This window comes from Molothrus aeneus, chromosome 26 (assembly GCF_037042795.1).
Source record: "Molothrus aeneus isolate 106 chromosome 26, BPBGC_Maene_1.0, whole genome shotgun sequence".
NCBI classification, from domain to species: Eukaryota; Metazoa; Chordata; class Aves; order Passeriformes; family Icteridae; genus Molothrus; species Molothrus aeneus.
Genome location: NC_089671.1, coordinates 3,770,885 through 3,792,444, shown reverse-complemented (window position 1 = coordinate 3,792,444; position 21,560 = coordinate 3,770,885). Strand labels below are relative to the sequence as shown.

General features: G+C 45.4%; 2 protein-coding genes across 9 annotated transcripts in view; both read right to left on the bottom strand.

Moving 5' to 3' along the window:
• BPTF (bromodomain PHD finger transcription factor) overlaps positions 1-4,854 on the bottom strand; it is a 55,582-nt gene extending 50,728 nt beyond the window's left edge. For 7 of the 8 annotated variants that reach the window (XM_066565855.1, XM_066565859.1, XM_066565856.1 and 4 more), the window contains exon 1: positions 4,215-4,854. In XM_066565855.1, coding sequence (XP_066421952.1) covers positions 4,215-4,854 — 640 coding nt within the window. The remainder of the gene's footprint in view (positions 1-4,214) is intronic. The other variant, XM_066565862.1, reaches the window with a different exon arrangement.
• Positions 4,855-7,595: 2,741 nt separating this feature from the next.
• NOL11 (nucleolar protein 11) lies at positions 7,596-20,167 on the bottom strand. Its single transcript, XM_066565868.1, has 18 exons — positions 20,015-20,167; positions 18,558-18,671; positions 17,193-17,249; positions 16,463-16,608; positions 16,160-16,217; positions 15,484-15,622; positions 14,869-15,078; positions 14,494-14,570; positions 13,659-13,782; positions 12,911-13,014; positions 12,591-12,659; positions 11,738-11,922; positions 11,369-11,494; positions 10,995-11,210; positions 10,428-10,506; positions 9,430-9,522; positions 9,019-9,126; positions 7,596-8,714 (listed from the first exon to the last, which is right to left on the bottom strand). The coding sequence occupies exons 1-18, from the start codon at positions 20,162-20,164 to the stop codon at positions 8,601-8,603; spliced, it is 2,169 nt and encodes a 722-aa protein (XP_066421965.1). The 5' UTR covers positions 20,165-20,167; the 3' UTR covers positions 7,596-8,600.
• Positions 20,168-21,560: the final 1,393 nt, after the last annotated feature.

Here is a 21,560-nt window from a genome sequence, read left to right as displayed (position 1 = left end):
ACACAGGGCTATGGAATAACTCCTGTATGTAACATAGGGCTATGGAATAACTCCTGTATCTAACACAGGGCTATGGAATAACCCCTGTATGTAACACAGGGCTATGGAATAACCCCTGTATGTAACACAGGGCTATGGAATAACCCCCAGTATCTAACACAGGGCTATGGAATAACCCCTGTATCTAACACAGGGCTATGGAATAACCCCCAGTATCTAACACAGGGCTATGGAATAACCCCTGTATGTAACACAGGGCTATGGAATAACCCCTGTATGTAACACAGGGCTATGGAATAACCCCTGTATCTAACACAGGGCTATGGAATAACCCCCAGTATGTAACACAGGGCTATGGAATAACCCCCAGTATCTAACACAGGGCTATGGAATAACCCCTGTATGTAACACAGGGCTATGGAATAACCCCTGTATGTAACACAGGGCTATGGAATAACTCCTGTATGTAACACAGGGCTATGGAATAATCCCCCTGTATGTAACACAGGGCTATGGAATAACTCCTGTATGTAACACAGGGCTATGGAATAACCCCAGTATCTAACACAGGGCTATGGAATAACCCCTGTATCTAACACAGGGCTATGGAATAACCCCCAGTATGTAACACAGGGCTATGGAATAACCCCCAGTATCTAACACAGGGCTATGGAATAACCCCTGTATCTAACACAGGGCTATGGAATAACCCCCCTGCATCTAACACAGGGCTGTGGAATAACCCCTGTATCTAACACAGGGCGATGGAATAACCCCTGTATGTAACACAGGGCTATGGAATAACTCCTGTATGGAACACAGGGCTATGGAATAACCCCTGTATCTAACACAGGCCTATGGAATAACTCCTGTATCTAACACAGGGCTATGGAATAACTCCTGTATGTAACATAGGGCTATGGAATAACTCCTGTATCTAACACAGGGCTATGGAATAACCCCCCTGTATCTAACCCAGGGCTATGGAATAACCCCCCTGTATCTAACACAGGGCTATGGAATAACCCCTGTATGTAACACAGGGCTATGGAATAACCCCCCAGTATCTAACACAGGGCTATGAAATAACTCCTGTATGTAACACAGGTCTATGGAATAACCCCTGTATCTAACACAGGGCTATGGAATAACCCCAGTATCTAACACAGGGCTATGGAATAACTCCTGTATGGAACACAGGGCTATGGAATAACTCCTGTATCTAACACAGGGCTATGGAATAACCCCTGTATCTAACACAGGGCTATGGAATAACCCCTGTATCTAACACAGGGCTATGGAATAACCCCTGTATCTAACACAGGGCTATGGAATAACTCCTGTATCTAACACAGGGCTATGGAATAACCCCTGTATCTAACACAGGGCGATGGAATAACTCCTGTATCTAACACAGGGCTATGAAATAACTCCTGTATGTAACAAGGAATAACCCCAGTATCTAACACAGGGCTATGGAATAACTCCTGTATGTAACACAGGGCTATGAAATAACTCCTGTATGTAACACAGGGCTATGGAATAACCCCCCTGTATGTAACACAGGGCTAAGGAATAACCCCCCAGTATCTAACACAGGGCTAGGAAATAACCCCTGTATCTAACACAGGGCTATGGAATAACCCCCAGTATGTAACACAGGGCTATGGAATAACCCCCAGTATGTAACACAGGGCTATGGAATAACTCCTGTATCTAACCCAGGGCTATGGAATAACCCCTGTATCTAACACAGGGCTATGGAATAACCCCCAGTATGTAACACAGGGCTATGGAATAACTCCTGTATCTAACCCAGGGCTATGGAATAACCCCTCTGTATCTGAACAGAGCTGAGCCCCAACCCCAGCTCAGGGTGCACCCTGGAGCCCCTGGAGGAACCCGGGAGACACAACTCCAGCCCTGCCCTGCTCTGACCTCCCCTCTGCTCCACCAGACACAGAGATCCTGATGAGACAAACCCTGTCCTGCTGTCAGTGCTGCTCTGAGGGCCGGCATCTCCTGCTGGATTATGCCAGGAGCCAGATTTCCATCAGTGTCACTGGGATTTCAGATTTCCATCAGTGGCACTGGGATTTCAGATTTCCATCAGTGCCACCCTGGCTCCCAGAGCAGGTGTTTGTCCAGGAGGAGGCACAGACTGAGCTGCCTGAATGAAAACTTTGTACTTTCCTTGCAGAAAGGCAAGAGTTATCCAGGAGGGAGGGAGACCTCTAGGCAAACACTGAACTAATGAGAACCACCAGTAAATTGCCAAAATAACAACACAAACGTTTTAACTCTCAAAAAGTCGGGAGAGAGACCTAAGGATTAAAATGCTTACACTTCTCTTAAGAAAGTTAAGTGAAGTCATCCTACCAAGTGAGAAATAAACATATAAATTATCAAAATGGTTTCTGATACACCTAAATACCACATAAAACCTGTCTATGCTTGTACAACAATGCACAGAGAGCTATCTTCTGATTTGCCAAAACACTTAGCACATTTGAAAAATGGCATACACCCATTCTCTGCAGAACTCATTTTAAACCTGGATGCTCATGTAAAAAATATTATCCTGATCTAGCCAGTTAAAATCATAAAAATATTATTTCCCTGACATAAGCGCTCCCAAAAAAGTAATAAAAATGAAAGTTATCACAGCTAAGAAGAAAATGGAGAGTTAAAAGTCAAGAGACTATTTGAGTATTTTAGAGTTTTCCTTCTGTGAAGCCAGGTCTCAATCTTTATCAAAAAAATTTCAATTTGATTGCAGGACATTCCTGCAACAGGTAAACTAACATCTTCTAAAAATTATCTCTAAATAAATTTAGTACTGTATGTACTTATTTTGATTCATTTAGATTCTGAAGCATATGGATATAAGTTTAAAAAAAATATATAGACAAACATACAGAGCTTTTTAAAGTACCATTATGAAGTCACAGAATGAGCTGATATCATTAACTCACCAAAATAAAAACAAATTACACATTTAGCACCCACTACTTCCCCCTTTTAAAAAGTCATCAGCTAACTACTCGGAACTACATTCCTTTTTTAATTAAGATGCAATGCATTCACATCAACAACCTGTTCCTCCTCCCTTCCAAACTGGCCAAATACTGGAACAACAGCAGTGCCTGCCATCCTGCAGCCCAAATTACCTATAAGTTGAACTACTCTCCTGGTTCAGAGACTTCAAAAAAAAAAAAAAAAAAAGAAAGAAAAGAAAAATAAAATAAAATATTCTAAGCTTGAATTCCATTCTGGAACAAGTTCAAATAAATCCAAAGTGCTTAAGTTTAAATAAAAGAATTTTTGAAGCTTGGTGAATGAACCAATTAAGGACAAACAAAAATGCAGGCCTTAAAAATTTCCCAATTTTTCCACTAGAATGAAAAAAAAAAAATCACAATTACGTTTAATGAATTTTAACCCCAACATGAGTTTTAAAGGTTGCCATATCTTAAGATAAACGCAGTGTTTAAATGCAAGACCTCTGACTCAACCTCCACCTTTTAATCTTTGTGTTGAACTCAAACTAGGTTTACATCCTTGCAACGAGGCCCTGTGCACTTTTCCCCAAACTATAACAATGCAATCTCCATTTTGAACAATGCACCTCATTTCCCTCCTTGGAAAGCTACTTTTGTCTTAAAGCCAGTAGATGCTGGATCCAGTTATAGCTCTGACCTCAAGAGCCTGAAAATTCTCGGTGTTTATAGTTTTTTGGTTTTTTAAGCCACTTCAACTTACATGCGCTTCCTTTCCTTTCAACATCAAGTTGTATTTGCAAGCACAAGCCAGCCTTTCCTGTATTTAATTGAAAAGACCTCTTTGCAAGGCATGCCTCTCGTTTCCCTTGTTTTTAAATTTAAAGTGAATGCTCCACGACACTTCTGACATTGTTTGCAACACGTCCTGGTGGATCGCGCATTTCTGCGGTCACCAGGTTCCCCATGAATATTTGCAAAGCATCCCCTTGTTCCAGCAAGTGCCGCCCGCCCTCCCCGTGCCTGCGTTTGTGAGCATCTTCCAATGCTCCCCGCGTCCCCGGGGCTGCCAGTGGTTATTTGCATCCCCTCTCCCTGGGAGTGCTTGCGGGCATCCCTCACATCCTCGCATGGGAGTGCGGAGCGTATTTGCCAACCTAGAGGGAGCATGTGGGGTGCCCTCGACTTGTTTGAGTTCGCCCACGGACTCTCTACCTGGGGTGCTGCTGTAGGTGCTGTGGCTCCTGAAGCTGCTCTCAGTGCAATAACTGGCATCGTCTTCATCCTCCATCTCTTCGGGGTAGTCAGAGTCGTCGTCGTCCTCCTCCTCCATTATCTCCTCCTCCTCTTCTTCCTCGGAGTCCTGGTTATCCTCGGGGTCTCCCTCCTCCTCCTCCTCGGACACCATGCTCTCCTCCTCCTCCTCCTCGCTCTCATGATCGTCGTACACCACTTTGCTGATGCTCCTCCTGGACGAGGCAGCCCTGCCTTGGCTGTTGCAGCTGCCTCCTGCGCCTCCTCCTCCCCCTGCTCCTGCCGCCCCGGCCCTGCCCCTGCCCTTACCGCCGCTGCCTCCCCCACCGGGGGTGCTGCTGCCGCCGCCGCCCGCCTTCCTCTTGCCGCCCCCCCTGGGCGAGGCGGCGGCGGCGGGCGACGAGGCCTGGGCAGCGCCGGCTCCCTTCTGCTTGGGCCCCGCCGTCTCCGCCTGGGCCGCGGCCGCCCACCTGCCGCGGCTGCTGCCGCGCTGCCGGGAGCGCAGCCCGCCGATGGGGCCTGCCGGGGCCGGGGCGCTCGCCGGAGCGGCGGCCGCCGCCGGCTGCTGCTGCTTGGGCGGCCTGCCGCGCCGGCCCCGCATCGCTGGGCGCTGGCCGAGGGGGAAGGGAGGGGAAGGGCGGCTCGGGAGGGCGCTCGGAGTCCGGACAGGCGGCTACGGGCAAGCTCCGCGCCCCGCGGAGGGCGCGGGGCCGGGGCGGGGGGGGGCCGGGCCGAGCGGGCCGCGGCTCAACGCGAATCGCCGGCGCCCCGCTCCGGATCGCCGCCGGCCGCCATCTTGTTCCCCGCCTGCGCCTCGGCCGCTCCGCGCTGACTGGGGGAAGCGGCACCAGGCCCCGAGCGCCTCACGTGACCGCCGCGCCCGCCGCCGCCGCCAGGGGGCGCGCCCGCCGCGGCCGGGAGGGAGCCGCCGCGACGGGGCGGCCCCGCGAGCCTCGGACCCGACACCGACACCGACACCAAACCCGGACCGAACCCGAACGCGGCACCGACATCGACCCCAGGCACCGACAACGGCGCCGTCACCGACGCCGACGGCGACACCCAACCCGAACCCGGCACCGACCCCCACCCCGAATCCGACCCCGGCACCGACCGCAGGCACCGCCACCGCTCCTCGCCCCTTTTTGCTCCGCTTGCCCCTTTCCCTTCCGCCGGCACCGGGCGCGCCCCCGCCCCAGCTCACGGTCCCGGCACCGCCGCTCCCTCAGCCGGCGCTGCCCCGGCCTCACCCTCTCCCCACAGCGGAGTCGCTGGGCCCGTGGCCGGGGTCTCTCCCAGAGCTCGGCCCGAGGGAGCCCCGGGCCCGTCGGGAACAGCTCTGAGCGAGGTGCGCGCCGGGCCCTGGCACGGGCTCCCCACGAGGGTCTGCATTCCCCGTCCAAATCAGGGCCCCGGGTGTCCCCTCGGGAGACGCTTCCCTCCGCCATCGGCACCAAGCAGCTCCTCTGACCACTACACTCAGCTCTGGCCGTGCTTTGACTCCTCGCCCGTTAAACCCCATTTACAGCTCACCCTTACACAGCCAGCACCCCTGTAAAGCAAACACTGACATCACACACGGACCCACCATCACTGTTTTGCCCATCCACTTTCTCTAATCTCTGTTTCCACAGTTCTCTGGAGCACTAGGAAAAGAGATGGGCTCCTTCTGCTTTGTATTCCCTCTGGTTGTCTCATTTGCCAGAGCCTACAAAGAGCTAAAAATCAACAAAAACCAGTTGTACATTTGGGTTTCCAATGCCACCACTTGAATTCAGGGTATCAGTTTCATAAGCAAAAGCAGCGCAAACTGAAAGTCAGCCCAAGGCACACAGATATCTTGCATTTCCTACAACCAGCCTTCCTTTTCATTGCTAGACCGAGACAGCTTCAGGATTTCAGAGAGCCAGAAGCCTTATCGTTAGAAAATCAGTTTACACGTTCATTTCCTTCAGTCCCTTGCTTATACATCTGAGCAAGGCAAAACCCAACACTGGTCATGCCACAAACATGGCAGTGACATGTCCAATATATCATTTAATTTGCATTCTTCAATAGTAATTTTTGAAGTCCTTTTGTTCATTAACTTGTTGCTCAGACCGAGCACCTCATTAAACCCACAAACCTGCCACAGCATCAAGCACACAACAACGGCAGCAGGGTTTAGCCCAATTTGCCCTCTATATCCAGCTTTTTATCTGCAGCTCTTTTATATTCAGTGTTGCTGCTGCATAGGCCCAAAGCCCTGAACACAGGATGATACACACAGCATCAGCCAACACTGCCCAATCCCATTTACACCTTTCTTTCTACTCAAATTGTATTCTGAACCTTTCCAAGTCACCTTTAGATTGCTTATGTGGGGCTGATTTTTGCTACCTCTCACAAGGTGGCAGAGGGTTGTGGTAACTCTTTAAATACATGAATATACAGACACACATTTTCCATTATCTCCTTCTGGTATCATGGGAAAAACACCTGTGCATTCTGCCATTGATCCTGAGAATCTAGCAAAGGTACCTCTCTGCTGCACCAATCACACAGCCTGCAGCATTCTGAGAGCATCAACACCTCCAAAACACTGTGGATTTTGTGTATTTGTGGTAGATCAAAGGTGCTGAGAATCATGTGCTTCTGAACTATGAACCAGAGTATCTGTCTCTTAATCTCATCCCTTATCAGTTGGTGATGTGGAAGTGCTTACTGAATTCTCATTTTGTAGGTGGAGAAATGGGTGCACAGAGAGGGGTTACCTTCAGGGACAGGATATAAATTAGTCCTTTCCAACACACAGCGCAGTAGAGAAATCAACCCCAACCCCAAAACCTGCTCATTCCACTCAGTAGAGTAGAATACACTGATTTGGAATTTGGAGCTCCTATTTGGAGTCTGCTGGTTTGAGCATGTTTATAAATGAATTGAATACAGCAGAAGAGGAATTTTTGGGTGGAAACTCTACCCTGCTTCCATCCTCAGGACAGATGGAGAAAAAGCCTCCTGTGACAAGGCACTTTGGAGAAGATGAAGAGCCCAGTTGTTCCAAGCTGTGGTCTGGGTGGGCTCCTTTCTCCAAGGATAAGGGAAAGAACTGAACCTACAGCTGGATGGCATTCAGAACAAGGGAGCATATGCTCTTGCTTAAATTATTGAGATGCTTTTGTCCAGTCCTCCACTCCAAACTATTTCATAACTTGTGTTAGGAATTGTATTCAGGTGTTCAGCTCTCAAATCAATTCCACAGACATTTTTCTAAGAGTAATGTTACACTAGAGCTCCAGCAGACTGGAAGTCAGGTGTAGGAAGGAAGGAAGGGCTTACATGACTTTTGCTGAGGTAATTCAATATAGTTCCAATTGTCATTTTATTTAGATGATGAAAACCAAAGTATATCAATGTACTGTTATGCTGAATTCTACTAATATTCCATCACATAATTAGTAAAAATAACATCATATTTGCTGTTCTGAAAATGAACTGATTATCTTGTCCCCAACACTCCACCTTATACTTGACTCCAGGAAATTCAGCATTATGCTTCTGTCCCATTTTTCCTTACTCCAGATGAATAGTCCCACAAGTATCTTGTAACAGGTCAGCTTTAAGTGAATGCCTCATCAGAAGAACAAGTCAACAGATACCTGTAAAATCTTCAACAAATGTTGTCTGCATAAAACTTTAGTTCATCACTTTGTATTTCAAAGAGAGTCAAAATCTAAGATATACTTTGAAATACTAGAATTCAAGCAGCACAGGTGACATTAACTAAGTTGAGGTGTTCAGTAGTTGAAAAAGTACTTACAGAAAACAAACTGATATAGGTAAGAATGATCTTATTTTAAATTCAAGATAAGTTTTCTTGTCCAAAACATTGAAAGCAACTACCAGTGCCAAGAAGTCCCCTCTATAAATCTTCAGCTGCTACTGCAGAGGTTTTTTTCAGACTTGTACACACACTTGGTACAGACAGTGTATAAATACAACCAAACATGTCACCTTCCAAAATGACTCGAGCCTTTCAACTGTGCAGCTCTGTCCAAGTTACACAGCCCAAGACAGCAAGTTCTGCCACAACCATCTTGTGTTTAGCCAAGAATTGTGTGCTATTCTAGGAAGTTCTCATGATCACAAAATTCTACGTGAAAATATAAGCAAACATCCAGCTTCTCATCCAGTCAAAAAGAGAGATTTTAATACACAAGGTTCAAACTTACAACTCCCATGTAGCTACAGAGTAACCAGGCTCCTCCTATGTAGAAAACAACTTTTGACAGCCCCAATATGGAGTGCTAATACATCCTTGTCATAAAAGGAATCAATACAAAATAAATGTGTCAATGAGCTTCAAATTCAAATGATTTCCAGCACTTCAATAGAATAGGTCTGAGATTCTCTCAGGTGGTTCAGTCTTTGCAATTCCCGCAAACTTCCTTCAATCTTGTTGAGTTCTGAGTAGAACCGTACCTGAAAAGAAGAAAACAGAGACATTTCTAGTAAAACACACTTTAATTCTTCCCATACATCATCATACTGTGGAACTATCTGTGGTTCTGCACAGAGTAAGATATTTAAACCAAATAAAGCAGCTTTTGAAATCCAAATGAGACAGAGGCAACTGCAATTCATGCTCAGGAAGGAGGACACAGAGGAGGACAGACATTATTTGATTCACTATATAATTTGTTGTTGTCTGTCTCCCCCTGTTCTCAACATCCATATTCTGAATCCAACTGAAAATCAAAGAATTATCCCAGAAGATGCAACTTACTTGGGCTCTCACAAACTTGTGCAGGTTTGAAAGCAAGTCCTTTGCTTCTGGAAGCATCACCATGACAGTGAACTGAGCATCAAGCAACAGGCACATCCAATCCATGATCTGCAGGGAAACAAAAAGTCCACTTACACTTCCCAGTCTGGAAACACACGTTTGCCTTTAAAAGCTGAACTCTGAAACATTCACTTCTACTGCAAAATGCATGGGCTCCTATGTTCAGGCATATTTTAAGGAATATTTGCATTCTGATTGTTAAAGTGTTAAATCTGACTTCATACAGGTCACATTGATGGCCAGTTCTTTGCAGAATGAATGCAGATGTCTGTTGATCTTAGATATTCCCAACTACTCAGTTACACACCCCAGAAAAAGAAGGAAGCACAGCTCTCAGAATGAGCTGCTCACCTGATTTATTGTGGGAGAGCGTATTCCAGGAAGAGTGGTGTTAACTTTTTCACTGCATTTCACATACAGGTAATATAAATACCTGAGAAATAGCTGAAAGTAGAAAAGTCAGAACATTTGTAAAGGACAAACATTTAATAGACCAAGGGGTTTTATCCTGCACACGGTAATAGCCATAAGGAATTTTTAAATTTTATTTCTTGCTTTGGAATGCAACATAGATGCCTGTATACTACACATTAAAAACAAGTTTTATGGTTCTCTTACACCACCCATAGCTGGATGTTTGAAAATTCCCAGCAATATTCAGTGTAAATTACATTCAGGGGTAATCACTGTTCCAGGAAATGTGTCAGAGATGAGATCAGCTTTGTTTTGATGTGTGGGGTTTTTCTAAGATCACTGGAAACTCACACATATGCTCAGGTACACACAGTTCTTGAAGTTATATTTCAGATTTTGAGAAATGGGAGTTTGGTGGGTTTTTTTCCTAAACTGAGGTGATCTAGATTTGTATTACATTTGGGATTATACAGAGGTTTTTTTTCTCATATTTTCTAAACTTCTGTTTCTGATAGGACTGACTAAATTACTGTGTCTTTTTCCTTTCTTAAAAAACATCTCAATCAAGGGAAGGTATAATTACTTGCTAACAGAATATGAACTTTTTCCAGGTATGCTGGGTCATAAAGAAAGTTTCTTACTTACATCTTCTAAAATAAGCAAGGACTACAAATATCAAGAAAATTACGTAAGTATATGGAAAAATGTGATATTCCTTAATATTAAATCTTATCGGGCATCCTAATTTCATTTTTGCTCATTAGTTTGAATTTATATGAGAAATTCATTGTTTTTTCAGGAGTCCTGAAAGAACAGTGAATTTCTCATATACAACAGAAATAGAATAAAAAATAGAATAGAAAAAAAAATCTTTTTCCTTTCCTTCACCATGAAATAATAAGTGTTTTTATACTTTTTAATGTTAAAATACTTACAATAGCTTGTTGAGCTGGAAGGTTTTTCAGGTGAGGCAAAAGAAATGTTTCAGTGTAAGCTGAATGGAGAACAGCATTTCTGTGTAGTGCTATTAAGGGAATAACATTGCAGGAAAAATACCAGTTTCTTCAAACCAGAGTGAATTCTAAAGAAAATATTTCTCCAGGTTTTTGAGAGAAGTTCTATTTGAATCTTATTTTTATCATGAAATATCTACAGCAACTGAACCATTACAACAGATTTAACTTGAACAGTTCTGTCCACTACAAGAGTAACTGCCTGATGTGCTTTAACAGGCAAATATCCAAAGCACTGATACCTTTGCTTTTAAGTAGAGAAAAATTATTGCAAAAGTGAAATAAAACTAAGTTTAAATTGGTGTAGATACATCCTAAAAGCTAAATATTTCTATTTCTATTTTAAACAATTTTTCTACTGAGCAGAAACAGCTGTTATGAGAAGCCAGAAACTCTGAGCAGTAACAGAGGTTGTGCCTTGAGGCAATAGCAAACACAAACTCCCACAGCACGTGCAGTGCTCTGCCTGCCCTTCCCCACAGAGGATACAGCAATGCTGCCTTCTGAAGCCCAACAGGGCAGGATTCACCATCTCTCTGGTTTTCCTTTGGGATTTTGGTATCACACATGTCCTGGTCCATCTCTTCACTGAAACCATTTTCCAGAATTTCAGTCTTAACTTCCATATCATTGCATTCAATATCAACGTAACAGATGGCAGAATCTAGGTTTACATCTACACTTTTAAGATGGTCTTCACTTATGCTGTAGAAGAAAATTTCAGACATTGAACACTTTTAATTATTAGCTTTAAAATCATCAATGCCATCAACACATATCATGAATTCTATGAAGCTTCTTATGAAAACAAAAACAGACTAAAATTTGGTGAAGAAAAAAAGGAAAAACTGATTTTGAGTTACCTTAAAAAGGCTTTCAGGCAAGCATAAGTGATTTCTTCAGGAATATCTGGAAAGCGTTCTAGGCAGATCTGTAAGAGCTGCAGGTCTTTTTGCTCCAAAGCAACAGCCATTAAATCTGGACATAAACTATAAGAAAATGAATTTAGTATTTAATAGGTTGCACAGTCCACACTGAGAACTACACTTTTGGTAGTAGTACTGATCTTCCTCCCCAGATGGAATTTTATGTAAAACACCAACTTCATCAGAAAATAAACATCTTTGGTACTAAATTCTGATCATTCAAGAGCAGCTTATAAAGAACTTTATTTCTACTTTTTTTAATTTTACAGACTATTCCTTACACTTTAAAAAATACAGAGTCACTACCTGTAGGACAAGTCCCGGGTTTCAACAATCTCCTGCAGTAAATTTTGAGGGTAGAACTTTGGATTTCTTTTACATCTGTCTGTAAGGGCAGTGACCACACAGCCAATGGTGGCTTGCAGATCTGGGGTCGGTGCTTTTGCCATTAGTTTTTTCAATTCAGTTTCCAACACATAATTAGAAGCATCCTGGAAAAGACAAATACTGTGCAACTCAGAAGTACATGGCACATGCTTGAGAACTACCCTGGCACTAATTACAAGTTGGCATTAAGTAGAACAGACCTATTTTGGAATTCAAGTTCCAGAAATGTACAGAAATCCCTCAGCACTGTGTGTTTTGACAGGACAGATTCTCTCAAGCATGAAGGAGCTAAATGAGGAGATTCCTCACCTGAACTCAGGCAAGCAGTAACTGCTCATTAATCACTGTTCCATCAGTGACAATGCCAAGGTGTCCAGCCACAGCTGAACTGTAGATAAGCTTCCCTTCTTGTGTGACCTATCACAGCACTTGCAGCAAGTTCTAGAAAGGAACTAAAGAGCTTTTTGCTGAATTTACAGTGGAATTCCTGACAATTCCTCTGACTTCCTATGGCCAAAATGCCTTCAACAAAATTAAGGCCATAAATAAGAACCTAAACAAGCAAAGTTCAACTTAATTTCTTTTTAATTTCTTAACCATACTCAAATGCTGTTCTTGCACAATAGTGATAACAATATCCTTCATCTCACCTGTTCAAGGCAGCTTGGTCAGCCTGATATGTGCAAGAGGACATGGAAAGAGGTAACAGCTTAAGAGACACCTAGAATATTCTGAGTGTCTAAACTCTATTGAGGATATTTGGGTTACTTACTTTGAGTCTTAGTAAGAGCTGCCCAACTGATAAAGTCCCTGATTGTCCAGTGCTCCTATTTGATCTTAACTGTGGTGAAGAAAAACACAGAGTTATTATTCAGCTCCAAAACATTTAAGGATTTCAAGCAAAATAAAAGGACACTTCATGTGTCAACTTGCTGTCCAGACTATAATTACTAACTCAAATTCCAGAAACAGTGTTAGAAACAATCAGGAACAGATAAAGTGAAATTTCTTTCTGCTGCAACACCTAAAAGCAGCAGCATGGGGAAGAGACAGGACAAACAACAACCCCAAAGGACCCTAATGCTAACTTACATTCATTCTGGACTCTGCTTTCAGAGCTACAGACTCCTGGGACTGAAAGGAAACCAGCAGCTCTTCATCTTCCAGGGTATTCCAGTTCACAAACGAGGACACATCTGGGAACACACAAATGGAACTGCATGAAGGTAACACTTACAGCACATTTATTGAAGTGTGAATATTGCATCAACTTCTCATGCTAACAGATACTTTCTAAACAATAATGCAAGGGATTTTATGCTAAGAAAGTTGCCAGTTTTATTTCAGCAGTGGGTAATTTTATGACCTTTTTTATACTGTTCCTCCACTTTGCCTCAGGGAGCAGGAGAAGTAAGTTATTACACAATTTATCCCGAGCATTACTTGCAATGTTTTACCACTGCAGTGTTTAAAACCACTGTGACAGAACAATTTTAAACTGAAGTTCACAAACTAAGGTTTGACATTGCCCTATCCAACCACAAACTCTTTGAAAATACTTTTTAGGAAGCAGCACTTCACTTTGTTCTCAGTAATTCCAGGATCTGAATGACAACCCAGGTTAAGTGAAGCCACAATAAATTCTGACATTTGTGTGCTTTGGTGGTCCCAGCACCAGTAAATTTAGCAGCCAGGAACACAGTACAGGGTGAAGTTGCTTCAAGCTGTTTAGATTAAATTAATTAATTTTATTGGACTGCGTTAAAATAATTTTTATACAATTTCAGACATCTTCCTTTTACAAGATCTTTTCACTGTAATTGTAAAAAAAAAATCTTACCAAGGGTTTGACTGTCCTTGAGCTTTCCCACAGCAGCTGCCAAGGATGATGTTTCACACTTGTACATAATTACAGTCAGCACTTTCCCATGAATTAGAAAAAATTTTTCCTCATAACACCACAACTGCAAAATATTAAAATGTATCATAAATGAGATAAGCAGAAAAGTGAGTTCCTGCACTGATGTGTAACTCCTTACTCTAAGCTTCAACTGGAAGTCAGTGATCAGATTATTTTAAATTATTTGTGGTAGGTTTAACATTTGCTAGCAAATCTTCATTAACTGCTGATTTTAAATACACAAATTACAAATGCAGAGTATTTTTTCAGGGATGTCCTAAAATATAGAGGCTGCTCCAAAGCATTAAGTCCTCTGAAAATTTCACTTTTTAAGTTTCCTCTTGTACAATTTTAAGACAAAAGCAGTCAGCTGTTCTGGTTCACTAGTGCATTTATTCCTTAGGTGTCATTTCACCTATTTGACTCTGGAACAGCTTGAAGTGCTGCTCAGGTGTTCACAGAATCATTTAGGCCTTTAACTGCAAATTGCCTGAACAGAACAGACACTGCTGGATTTTGTGTTCAGTGATTTTACTTACACCAAATAATGATGAGAAGTGACAAATTACTAAATGATCACAGAAATTCCTCCAGGCACCACTCTCCCAGTGAATATTCTGACAGAAAGTGCTCCTCAACTGCTCAGCAATAATTTTGCTGCAGAAGTTGCAATTCCTGCTCCTCCAGCAGCAGCAGAGCTCTGCAGCCCAACAGTTCCTTCCCTGCTGCCAAAAGCACAAAGCCCAAGGACCCCAAAGCCATGGCTGAGCCTCACCTGGCCACTGGTCCCCAGGGGCAGCTCCTTGGAGGTTTGCAAGGTCTGAAATTTTGTATTCCATATGGTCAGGCACTCTGAGGGAAGTAACAGAGAGATGAGAGCAAAAAAGGAACAGAAGCACTACATCTGCCTTTGCTACTTTCAGTTACAAAGGCTGCAGGAAACAGAAATAACTGTTTCAAAACAGCTCAGCCACTATTTAGCATTAGGAATTGCATCACTCAGGTTAAATCTCAATCCAAAGAAATGCTGGATTTCCAGGGAAGAGCTTTAAACCAGAGGCTGAGACAAGAGAGCAGAGTTTTCACACCCAATGCTTTGCCCAAGGAAATTTTAGACCTTACAATAGCTTAATATGATTTTTCAAGTTACCTTTGGGCTTTTTCCCAGGATCGGGCAGACTGCCCAACACTGCAACGTGGTCTTTGTCCAGGACAACCAAAGATGTTCCTTTCAGAGCAGCTCCAGATACTGAAAGCTTTAGTAGTAGTGACTTGGACAAAATTTCTTCTTCTTTTTCCTCTTCTTCTTCAGTATCTTGCTGTAGAGGTATCAGAACCTGGTACACAGAGTTATTGGAATCTGTCAAAAGAAAAATAATAATCACTCTATTACAAATTTTTTTTGTGGAAAAAACCTGTTTGATATCATATGGCAAAAAAATCCAAAAAACCCCCAATACCCAGTGAATGCTGAAAGAAGAATTAATGCAGGATATTTAAAGGATTTATTATAATCCAAAGCAGCAAAACAAAAGTACAGCAATAAAGGTGCAGTGAGATCTGCAGGGTACAAGTGATCATGGGTAGGAACAGTTGGTCATTGCAACCGTTAAAGTACCAGGAATCCTTCATTACTGCTTGTAGCTATTTTAGAAAGCTTAAAAAACTAAAAATATTAAACAGCATTTAATAAAAATGAACATTTTATGTCCTTTCATACAATTCTTTGCTTCATTATCACAAGCCATTAACAAATATAACTTACACAAACACAGAAGTGTGACAGTTTGGTTTGTTATATGTGCTGTGAAACACAGTGGCCTGGCTGGTTTCTGTTGTTCAAGCTTGTATTTGTGTAGACTATTCAGCTTAGGCTTCTGTACATAGACAAAAAAATCCTTATTCTAAAATAAAAAAAGAAAAGAAAATTTTCCCTTAATTTACACAAAGAAGATATAACAGAAATTCAGATATCAGTACTGCTTAACTTTGGATGTTGTGCAAAATTAGGAAATTGTGTTTTCTATAGGACATACAGAATTATTTGGAGTAGTCTGCAGACTAACAAGTAAAGAAAATTCTTATTTGATGCAACAAATGGATTGACAGGAAGAAGCATTTGCATAAAGACAGATGCAGGTGTAATTCCTTTTTAAAAAACATACATCCTATTCAATAGATCTTCACAATGACCAATGAAGAGGCACACAATGTCCACTGTACTTCATATTATTAATTGTTCTCTGCAGTTCTGAGAGCCCAGCTTCTCAGCCCTGAATGCAACACAACTTCCATTTAACTGCTATGTTGATTAAATCAGGATAATGATTCTACTAAAAGCTTTAAAAATCAAATATCAAATGAAACCAGTGATGGATTTTGAAAAAAACACTCAGGTCTCCTGCTATGAGAGTTTTTAAAATAAAAAATATTTAACTCACTTTCTCAGTAGTGAAAATTAAGACAGGTTCTTGGCCTTCCATAAAAGCTCCACTCCACCTAAAACCAGAAAGCTGGATGAACATCCTCCAAATTCTAGCTTTATACATAAAGTCACTATATCACTATACACTAGGCACCTTCTAATTTTAGAATTAGTCTAGTGAATAAATAACTCCAAAATTTTAAAAACCAAGTGTTGGAAGAAAACCCCCAACTCCATGATCTTGGTCCTTGATTTCCCCAACTTTCACGGTCCCAGTGAGTTCCCCCAAGCAAGAATCCCCCCAGAGGGCCCCACTGACCTGATGGCCTCAGCTGAGAGGAGGCTCTCGATCTCCTGCTGAGGAGCCTCCAGGAGCACATCCAGGGTCCGAACCCCCCCGCCCCTGAACAGCACCAGGGCGCCCCCCTGGGGAAGGGAGTGGATCCTGTACACCTCTGCTGAGAGCTGCAAGAGCAAAAACAAACAAACCTCTGCTTTCTGCTACACAGCCCTGAAAACTGAGTGCTTTCTTCATTATTCTCGCTTATGCCAAGAAACTTTTAACAGAAAAATGATAAAGCTTTAAGATTCTTGATAACATAGATCTGAACACTGCTGATTTGCTGAAATGCCACAAATAATGCAAATCACTACCCCAAAAAAAGCCAGGAAAACATCCTGATGAGCATCACATCCCTGAATCACATCACAAAATACAGGACAGGGTCAGGAGGTCACACAACTGCACCACACAAAGTGATGCTTAACACATCAACTAGCAGAACATGAACACAATCCTTCATCTTCAGAAATTCCTCAGAAATGCTGGCCTTGGCATAAAAATCACTTTAGGAGATATTAATAATATAAAATAATAGAAATATTCTGATGATAAAGTCAGTGCAAGTGGATTCCTTGTAATACTCCATAACATCATGAAGCACAAGTTAAGCTAAAATGTAATATAGCCAATACTATGAAAATTGGAGCAGTTTTTCCCTCCACCAGGATCCAAACCACATAGAAGAGAACACCTGAAGGACACTTACTGTTGCTTTAAAGGCTTTGTCCAAGTTAAGGTCTTCATTCTTCCATATTCTTAAAACCTTTAAGAGAAGCATCATTTTTAGGTAAAACAGTAACACAGAGACTTCTCAGCACTCAAAATACCAGCAACTGCAACAGGAGGAAAACACACAGGGAGCATTCAGAGCAGCCTGAGGGGAAACTGCCCCAGGGGGGAGCAGAAACAGCAGGAATAGAAACCAAGCTCAGAAATCCTGAGTTGGAGAGAAAGGACAGGAGAGAATAAAGAAAAAGACAGAGCAGAACTCTGAATTTAAAGTAGGTAAGAGTGATGGAGACAGGTGAGATACAGATGGCCTGATTTTCACAAGCAATGCTTGGAGTGATACTTCATCAACAACTATGAAAAGCCAAAGGCTCAGCATGATCTAAGCAAATGCTCCATAAACACAAGAGAAACTTTTAACTGTGAAACAGGAGCAGGAAAACGAGGATGGGGGTGTGAATTATTGTAAGCATTCCAGTACCACAATCTTGTAGCTGTAAATGTCACCCAGGCTGCAAGAGGAGAAATAACTCATCCTTAGGGAGTGCCTGCAGCAGGCACTGAGCATCTCCTGTGTCTAAGGCCACCAGACCATGGTGCTCAGCACAGAACCTGCTCACATCACTCTGGAAACCCAGGGCACTGGGAATATTCCTGTGTCTGCTCTGGGGTGCCCTGACCCCCAGGGCAGCTCTGACTTTGACTCTCATCCATGGAGAAAGTTTCCTAAACTCCAGAATAGACCAGAATCCACAAAAGTGTGAAACAGATTATAGAGAGCAGTGTAGGTGCATCACTTGGTGAGAAATTGAGGTTTTGGGGTTTTTAGTGTGCTGTGGATGGCAGCAAGATGGAGAGCACAAGGTGTCATCCTGGGTTTCTTCTTCATGCTGCTTCTTCCTTCTTCCTCATGGGTTTGGGTGGCATTTTGTAATTGGGCAGAAAATTCTGCATTACAGCTCTTTGGGATCAGTTATTGGGTTAAAAGGGAAAATAATTTAGGTGTCACTTCTTAATTGCATAGTTTAGTCTTAAAAGACCTTGTAACCAGAGATTGTGGCCATTTTGTGCCTTCTAATGAAAAGCTGCCAAACTCACAGCATGAGACTGTTTCACTGATAAGAAATAATAAACACCTGAGTCCAAACATGAATTATTGTCTCAAGTGCCTTCAATCCAGACCCAGACAAACCCACACCTGGTACCTCCACACGTCACCAGTGTGCCAGGGGCTCCCCACACTTTCAACCAGAAATGTCACACTGCTGATTTTTTCCTACCTACATCCCTCAGGAGGACCCACCAGCTCCCTTTTCCCTCTACAGAAGATGAAGGCTCTCACCTTGTCATCATGAACTGCAATGTACTCGTGGGTTTCAAAGTTGCACACGACAGGACAGGTGAGAATCTGCCCATGTTTAACTGACCAACAGCCCAGGGGCTTCTGATCCGAAATCTAGAGTCAGAACAAAGACAATGCAAGTCAAATGTTACATGTGAAACATTTTGGGGACTTCTCTCATGACAGAAAGGAAATGTGAGACAGCCACATCTGACCTGAATTAGAATATTAAAATATGGAAACTGCTTCACTCAGAAATTCCTCTTGAGCATTCCTGTTTCCACCTCTAACACCAACAATTTCAGAATAACAGGAAAGAACTCTCCATTAATGAGATTTCTTTTCATGTAAGAAATAACTTTGACCTGTAACAGTCTGAAGGGCTTATGCCATGAAGCACAGGTGCAAGGCATGGCTTTTTCAAAGGGCAAATATTCACTGTATCACTAGTGTAATTTGTATTTACTGACTAATACAATCACACACAGACTTGTGCTTTTTCTCTTCCTATTTCAAGGTGAGTTATTGAGACCAAGAGCAGTGGATTTTGCAGACTGAACTCCTGTTCTGTGTGATTCACAGAAGGGCACTGGGTGTATTTACAACAAGTTGTGTTGTCACATATGGTCTTGGCAGCGGGAATAAACAACCCAAATGAGGTTGAATCATCAACCCACTTAAATAATGGAATTATTTGGGTTGGAAGGGACTTTAGATCACCAAGTCCCACTCTCTGCCATAGACAGGGACACCTTCCACTGTCCTAGGATGCTCCAAGCCCTGTCCAACCTGGCCTTGGACACTACCAAGGATCCAGGGGAAACCACAGCTGCTCTGGGCACCCTGTTCCTCACCACTCTCACAGGGAACAATTTCTTCCCAATATCTAATCTAAACCTACTCTCTGTCAGTTTAAACCCATTCCTGCTTGTCCAGCCGTGTGGATGTGATAGCCAACTAAACACAGAAACTCAAATAGGCGCCTTAAAGTTTCTCATTATGGTCTACTGAATAACAGAGACCAGAAGACATTTTCATTTTCAGGTGCTGCAAACTAAAGTCCTCCTGCTGCCCGCAGGACGGCAGCTGACACTGAGCTGACAGCCCGGGACCTGGCACTGCAGGGACACGTACCTGTGGCTTCGGGAAGGTGTTTTTTGGGACGGGGAACGGACAGAGAATATCAGCAAAAGGAGAAATACGCGAACAAGCGCCCGAGCCGCCCCGTGTTCCCGAGCAGAGGGAGAGCAGGGGGCAGAGCATGGCCGGGCCGGGCCGGGGCTGTTCCCCGCCCTGCCTCCCACCGGGGATGGCGGCCGGGACAGCGGGGCCTGGTCCGGACAGCCGGGAGAGAGGGAATACGGGAAACGGCGCGGCCCCGGCCCTGCCCGGGACACCCCACCATGCCGGGGCTGCCCGGGCGGCGCTGACGCCCCCCGAGCACGCGCGCGCGGTACCTTGAAGAGCGTGGCGGCCCGGCCGCGCTCGGTGAGCAGCACGAGATCGCTGCCCGGGCCCGGCTCCAGGCACAGCCCAGGGTCGGGTCCGGAGCCGCCGCCGCCGGGGCCCGGCCCGCGCAGCGTGAAGCTCTCGCACAGCGCAGCCATCTTGGCCAGACCCTGCTCTCGCGAGAATTGGCGCCAGCGCGCGCGCCCCCGCGTGACCCGGGGCGGGGCCGGCCGGGGTCGGGACGGGCCCGGCGCTGTCGCGACCGGGAGCGCGCGCTGCTGTCGTGAGGCGCTGCCCGGCCGGGCCTCGCCTTCCCCGAGCAGGCAGCGCGGCTGCGGCTGCGGGCCCCGGCTGCGGGCCCCGAGCCCCTGCACTCCCAAGGCGTTACGGGCTCTGAGTACTGTGAGGGCTGTGGAGGGCGATGGCAGCTGTCCTCGGGACGGCGCCCCACAGCGGGACGCTCCGGGGTTCGCGGGCACTGCCCTCAGTCGGCTGTCCCCGCCGCGTTCCGTGCACTGAACCCATCGCTCCCGCGGCGTTCCCACGGCAGGGGCGGCTGTATGCTAATGAGGGCTCAGATTTACGCTAATGAATGGGTCACGCGCACGCCGATGAGCGGGGTCACGTCTCTGGTAATGAAGGTCACGTGTATGATAATGAGGCGGTCACGTGCGCGCCAATGTGCCCGGGGACGGACGGTGAGGGCCCCGCTGGGCTCGGGCTGTCCCGGGCTGCGGCCCCGCCTGTGCCAGTGCCCTGTGAGGCATTGAGCAGGGATTGTCCCCAGGGCAGCGGCACGGGAGGGGATTGTCCCCAGGGCAGTGTCACTGAGGGGGGATTGTCCCCAGGGCAGCGACACGGGGGTGGGGTTGTCCTCTGGGCAGTGTCACTGGGGGCGGGGATTGTCCCCAGGGCAGCGGCAACTGGGTGTGATTGTCCCCAGGGCAGTGTCACTGGGGGCGGGGATTGTCCCCTGGGCAGTGTCGCTGGGGGCGAGGATTGTCCCCAGGGCAGCGGCACTGAGGGGGGATTGTCCCCAGGGCAGCGACACGGGGCGGGATGGGGATTGTCCCCAGGGCAGCGGCACTGAGGGGGGATTGTCCCCAGGGCAGCGGCACGGGGCGGGATGGGGATTGTCCCCAGGGCAGCGGCACTGAGGGGGGATTGTCCCCAGGGCAGCGGCACGGGGCGGGATGGGGATTGTCCCCAGGGCAGTGTCACTGAGGGGGGATTGTCCCCAGGGCAGCGGCACTGAGGGGGGATTGTCCCCAGGGCAGCGGCACGGGGCGGGATGGGGATTGTCCCCAGGGCAGCGACACGGGGCGGGATGGGGATTGTCCCCAGGGCAGCGGCACGGGGCGGGATGGGGATTGTCCCCAGGGCAGTGTCACTGGGGGCGGGATGGGGATTGTCCCCTGGGCAGCGGCACGGGGCGGGATGGGGATTGTCCCCAGGGCAGTGTCACTGGGGGCGGGATGGGGATTGTCCCCAGGGCAGCACAGCCCGCCCCGCTGACCGCGCAGCCGGAGGGTCCCGTTCGGGTTTTCACCGCGT

Coding starts and splice junctions, on each gene's coding strand:
- NOL11 (XM_066565868.1), bottom strand. CDS start 20,164: ATGGCTGCGCTGTGCGAGAGCTTCACGCTGCGCGGGCCGGGCCCCGGC. Junction 17,250..18,557: donor TTGCAGTTCATGATGACAAG/GTGAGAGCCTTC, acceptor CTTCTCTTAAAG/GTTTTAAGAATATGGAAGAA. Junction 10,507..10,994: donor CTTCAGAAGGCAGCATTGCT/GTATCCTCTGTG, acceptor AGCACTACACAG/AAATGCTGTTCTCCATTCAG.